The 5,811-nt window shown below is 61.7% G+C and overlaps 1 protein-coding gene across 1 annotated transcript in view; it reads left to right on the top strand.

Annotated features, from left to right (window-relative positions):
• The window catches only part of NDRG4 (NDRG family member 4), a gene marked incomplete at its 3' end in the record, with an annotated part of 11,159 nt that extends 5,854 nt beyond the window's left edge, over positions 1-5,305 (top strand). The window contains exons 3-11 of the mRNA XM_009698786.1: positions 1,479-1,584; positions 2,801-2,921; positions 3,194-3,256; positions 3,463-3,523; positions 3,839-3,925; positions 4,023-4,079; positions 4,458-4,561; positions 5,100-5,156; positions 5,254-5,305. Coding sequence (XP_009697088.1) covers positions 1,479-1,584; positions 2,801-2,921; positions 3,194-3,256; positions 3,463-3,523; positions 3,839-3,925; positions 4,023-4,079; positions 4,458-4,561; positions 5,100-5,156; positions 5,254-5,305 — 708 coding nt within the window. The remainder of the gene's footprint in view (positions 1-1,478; positions 1,585-2,800; positions 2,922-3,193; positions 3,257-3,462; positions 3,524-3,838; positions 3,926-4,022; positions 4,080-4,457; positions 4,562-5,099; positions 5,157-5,253) is intronic.
• Between the last annotated feature and the right edge of the window lie 506 nt (positions 5,306-5,811).

Below are 5,811 nucleotides of genomic sequence, written 5' to 3'. Positions count from 1 at the left end.
GGGTGGGCAGGGGCAGGGGGTAGCAGTGCTGGGGAAGGAGCTGCCACCTTGGCCATGTGATTTTTGGGGTGGGAATGCAGGCTGAGCTGTTGGGGCTGTGATGGGGACCTTGGGCATGGTGATGGCAAGGAGGCAGCCCTATGCCCAGGATCCAGACCGCATGGATGCCTCCTGCTCTGTCACCTTGGGCCAGGCCTTTCCTCTGCCTCAGTTTCCCTGTCCAATCTTGCGGGCAGATGTCCCCACTGATCACCTTCTGCCTGATACAGCCCCAGGGAATGGAGGGACAGAAGTGGATGAGGGCTGGGGCCAGGGTGCCCTTGGGGAGCTGAGCCTTGTCTCCACAGAGCCCTTGAGCTGCCCTTGGGCACTGCGTCTCCCCAGGGACAGCAGATCGCAGTGAGGAGTCCCTGTCCTCAGGCGGTTCCTCCCACCTGAGGCCCGTGTCCTTCAGAGTCCTTGGCGGGGTGTAACCCACGGGAGTGTCCACGTACCTGCTCCCCTCCCGCCAACCCATCCATGGGGCTGCCAGTACCTGCAGCGAGGACCATGCTGGTTGGGCACCCTGCCAACATCCTCTGCTGGGCCTTGCTTGGCGCGTGATGCTCCTGCACCCACCAGATCCCAGCTTCGAGGTCACTGCCAGTGGGCTGGCTGGCAGGCATGGGCATCTGGAGGGGACTCCTGGTCCCTTGTCCCTGGGTAGCACCTGGGCTCACAGCCTCGGTTTCCCATGCTGGCTGGGGATGATGGCCATGAAGGTGAGGCTGGAGCCCTCCCAGCCAGGGAAACTGAGGCACAGGGCAGTCTTGGTCTCTGTATGGGGGCACAGCCATTTCAGACCAAGGGCTTTTAAAATTACTTTAGCTGTCATTTTGGGATCAGGCTGCAGCATTTCCCAGGGTGGTGTCCAGGGTCTGACATCGGCCTGTTTGTTCCAGGCAGAGCGAATCCAGACCAACTGGGCCATGCTGTGATGCCCCACCCTATTGCCAAAACTTTCTCAGTCTCAGGCCCTTGAAGATCTCCTGTCTCATCCTGTGGTCCACCTGTCCCACCCCACGATCCTCCTTTCCCAAGCCCTCTTGGATCCCATCCAATCCATCCCATCCCAAACCTCTATCCCTTGATCCCATCCCATGATACACCTGTCCAATCCTAAATCCTATTATCCTATCCCGAGTTCTCCCTTCCCTTCCCTTCCCTTCCCTTCCCTTCCCTTCCCTTCCCTTCCCTAGTCCCGGGAGCATTTGTGTATGATTTGTCCTGCCTTCTGCCACCTCCGGGATGCCTGGAGCTGGGGGTTTTCCTGGAATGGCAGCTCCTCTTCCCCTTGTGCTCCCATGGGACTCAGCTGCCCGGGGAAGCAGTGGTGAGGGTCAGCTGCCCAGGGAAGCAGTGGTGAGGGGTGGGACGGTGGGGCAGCAGAGGATGTCTTGGGGCAAGCAGGCATCACCCCATCTCACCTCTTCCCCCAGGAACATGACATTGAGACCCCCTACGGGCTACTGCACGTGGTCATCCGGGGCTCGCCCAAGGGGAATCGCCCAGCCATCCTGACGTACCACGATGTGGGCCTCAACCGTGAGTGCTGGTTCCTGGGCCATGGGGCACAGGAGCGGGCGGGCGGGAGCCTAGAGCTGCACAGGGTGCCAGGACATCGGCCAAAGCCCCTCCTCAGCTCCTTTGCCTCCTCCCATGGAGGGTCCCCAGGCTGCATTTTGTCTCCCCAAGCATCTGAAAGGACCAGGAGCATTTGGATGCTCAGCTGAACCCAAAGCCCAGGCCAGGCACAGCCAGGAGTGCTTGGTCACCCCGGTGCTGGCTGTCTGCCTGCCCACGCCAGGCAGGGACGGGATGCAAGGGGATGCCGAGTTGGCCCCCGCCACTGCCGCTGGCCCCTTGGTGTTCAGAGCACGGATGCAGCTGGCAGCAGGGTGCAGTGGGGGTGAGGGGGAATAGCAGGGAAGGAGGGACCCCGAGCCAGGGCTCTGGATGTGGGGATGTTGCACTCTCTGTTAGCCTGCAGCCTTGGACCTGCCCCCCAGATCCCTGCCGCAAGCTGTGTCCCCCAGCTAAGCCAGGATACCCGGTGCCCTGTGAGCAGGGAGAAGCATCTCCCCCTCCACTGACGGCTGAGGCTGAGTCACCGGCGTGCTACGTGAGCTGCCTCACCATCACAGCAGCATTCTCTGTCCAAGGATGCGTCGTGTTGGTTGCGATGGACCTTACAACCTGCCTTGCCCCCACGTTTTAAGAGGGATATCCTGGCACTGATGTCATGGGGCAGGAGCCCTCCAAGCCCCAGCAGTGGCTGTATCCCACTGCAATGGTGGTGGCCTGTCGACAGCAGCACTGGGGCTGTTTCTTTGACCGTATCCAAGCAGGGAGATTTGCAGCCATTTCTCAAATCCCATGTGTGCTTGAGCTCTTTCTGGAGATTTTGGATAGGGCGGATAATACCCTGGACTACTAATCCTGATACTCTGCACTTTGCATCCCCCAGTCCCATCCCTCCAAGCAGACGAGGCTCACCCCAAATTCCTCATCCTCCTGGCTGTGTCCATTCATTCCTGTGCCTCCCAACACCAGCAGGGATGCAGCCCTTGCTAACAGTAGCTGTGGTCTCTGCTGTGGGGACGAGGAGCCTGGGGGGAAGAGGAGGGAAGGGCTTTGGTGGCGTGTCACCTCCCGGCTGAACGGCAGTGGGAGGGCAGGTGACCTCTCTCCATGCTCCCCTGGCCCACCAGGCCCCTGTGCCGGGGCCTTTGGTCTCTGATCTCTGTTTCTCCTTTGACAGACAAGCTTTGTTTCAACACCTTCTTCAACTACGAGGACATGCAGGAGATCACGAAGCACTTTGTGGTGTGCCATGTGGACGCGCCGGGCCAGCAGGCAGGAGCCTCGCAGTTCCCTCAGGGGTAGGAGCCAGCTTCGGGGGCTCGCTATGCCCGCTGGGATGTCACCTCCCTGCCCGCTGGGTTGTCACTGCCTGGGCAGTCGTGCCTTGCCTGCAGGTCTCTCCAAACCGTGTCAAAGCCCGTGGCAGCCGACTGGCCCAGGGTGGGCAACGGGGTGGTTTGTGGGTGGGTGGCATTTCCCTGCCCACTTGGGGCAGCCCAGCTGCCCTGTCCCAGTCTCCCCTCGCTGTGTGGGTCCTCTAACCTCCATCCTGTGCCTCCCTGTGCTGCAGGTACCAGTACCCATCCATGGACCAGCTGGCTGCCATGTTACCCAGTGTGGTGCAGCATTTCGGGTGAGTCAGCCTCGCCTCCATGGCTGCCAGCTGAGGGTGCTGGGCAGGGAGATGGGCAAGAGGCAACGGTTTAGGGCTAGAGGAGTTGTGCTTGTAAGCTGGCAACCTGAATGTCTTCTTGTGCCCCGTGCTGTGGGTGGAGGGGTGGCCCAGGGAACCTGTGCTGGAGCCCACCGTCCCCCCATACGCACCTCTCTGCTTTCCAGGTTCAAGTACGTGATCGGGATCGGTGTTGGGGCAGGAGCCTATGTGCTGGCCAAGTTTGCGGTGAGCCTGGGGCTGGGCTGGGCTGGCCCTGAGTTGACCATACCTGCTGTCAGCTTGGGGCATGGAGCACAGCAGAAGCTGACAGCCTTGGGCAGGCTGAGCTGCTGCAAAGGCTCCTGGAGGGATGAGGGGGCCGGGACGGCAGTGCCGTGGCCATGGTGGCTGGGCAGTCTTGCCACAGGTCTCCCATCACTCCCAGGACAGGGACGCATCAGCCCCCTGCAATGCCTGTGCAGTGGGCAGCGGTGCTGGTGGGGGGCTGCCCTGGGCACATCTCCCCTCCCCACTGAGCATCGCCCCTCTTGCTCACTGCAGCTCATCTTCCCCGACCTCGTCGAAGGACTGGTCCTCATGAACATCGACCCCAATGGCAAAGGCTGGATTGACTGGGCAGCTGCCAAGGTGGGCAGGGCCCCAAACCCTCCCTCCCGGCCCTGGTGACTCCCTGGGGCAGGAGCCAGCCACAGCAGTGCCATAACTCCCTGTGCTCCCTCCACAGCTCTCTGGCCTCACCAGCACACTGCCGGACACTGTCCTGTCCCACCTGTTCAGCCAGGTAAGGGTTGTGCATCCCGTCGGCCCCCTGCCACCAGCTCCCTGCCCAGCCTCCCAGCTGGGTTGTCTGGGCTGTGCCCTACCCTGCCTGCCGGGTGCTGCAGTGCCACTGGACCTGCCCCATGCCCAGGGATGGGGTTAGTCAAGCCCTGCCTGGATCCCTCCTGCCTGATCTGGGGCTTAGCCTTAATGAGTGTGCGACTCGTGCCCGTGTCCTGCCTGGGTGTGCTGCCTGCAGCACTGCTGTGCCCAGCTGCATTGCCCAGCATCCTCCCCCTCTGCCCCGCTGACCAGCACAGCATGGGCAGGCTTGGGGGAGCCGGGTATCTCTGTGGCATCCAGGAGTGCCTGCCCTGATCTCCATCCCCTGCCGGCACAGGAAGAGCTGGTGAACAACACGGAGTTGGTGCAGAGTTACCGGCAGCAGATCGGCAGCGTGGTGAACCAGTTCAACCTCCAGCTCTTCCTCAACATGTACAACAGGTGAGCACCCCGGGTGGCCCTGCCAGCGGGCTGCCCCGCTGTCTGTGCCAGGACTGCAGCGCTGCTGGGTGGCCCCGAGGTCACCATGGGAACCCTGACCCCTGTTGGGTGCTGCCATCACCCGCCGGCGCAGGCAGGCAGCGGTGCAAAGCTGGCTGCTGGTGCTGGCTGGGGATGTGGGAGTGATGGCACCTGTGCCAGAGCCTTGCCATGTCCCAGAGCCCACGGCCGTGGGTGCACGTCCCCTGGTCTCCTCCTGCGCTGGTTGCTGGCACAGGCCTGGGGAAGGGGGCAGAGATGCCGTCCCATGCATGCAGGGGGTTGGGAGCCTTCGTGCTCCGCTGGGTGCTGCATCCCACGGTGTGGAGTCTGCTCGGGTCGTGGGAGAGATGGCTGTGGGGTCCTCCATCCACAGGGTGCTGGGACAGCAGGGCTGGGTGCTGCTTCCTGGAGCTGGCGGTGCCCCAGCTCTTGCACTGTGGCATTGATGGCGGCACCTGCCCGTGGGCTCACACTGGCCCTCTTTCTCCTCCATCAGCCGCAGGGACTTGGAAATCAACCGGCCTGGGACTGTGCCCAACGCCAAGACGCTGCGGTAAGAGTTGCACCGGCGTAGCATGGGGGGGGTCCCAGGGCAGTTGACTCCACCCAGGCCAAGCCTTGACTGTGCCCCTTCCTCCTCTCACTTCCAGCTGCCCCGTGATGCTGGTGGTTGGAGACAACGCGCCTGCTGAAGAGGGGGTGGTGAGTGCTGGGGCAGTGCCTGCGGGGTGGCACGCAGACGGTGCCCATGCACGGTGCTCTGCTCAGAGATCCCATGTGAGCTCCCATGTGTGGGAGCGTGCTCATGTGCAAATCCACCTGCTGGTGTGGGCACACGTGCACATGCATCTGTGCATGGTTGCCACACCTGGAAAACCTCCCCTTCCTCATATGCCCAGATATGCTCACAATGTGCACACTTGGATCTGTTGGCACACTACCTGCTTGGCCATATAGAGTCATAGAATCGTTTAGGTTGGAAAAGACCGTTAAGATCATCGAGTCCAACCGTTAACCTAGCACTGCCAAGTCTGCCACTAAAGCATGTCCCTAAGCACCACGTCTACACATTTTTTAAAAGAGATGGGGACGCCACCACTCCCCTGGGCAGCCTGTTCCAGTGCTTGGCAACCCTTTTGGTGAAGGAATTCTTCTGAACATCCAGGCTAAACCTCCCCGGGCATAACTTGAGGCCATTTCCTCTTGTC

This window comes from Cariama cristata, unplaced genomic scaffold (genome assembly GCF_000690535.1).
Source record: "Cariama cristata isolate BGI_N322 unplaced genomic scaffold, ASM69053v1 scaffold27994, whole genome shotgun sequence".
Taxonomy (NCBI): domain Eukaryota; kingdom Metazoa; phylum Chordata; class Aves; order Cariamiformes; family Cariamidae; genus Cariama; species Cariama cristata.
This window is presented reverse-complemented; position numbering and strand designations above follow the sequence as displayed.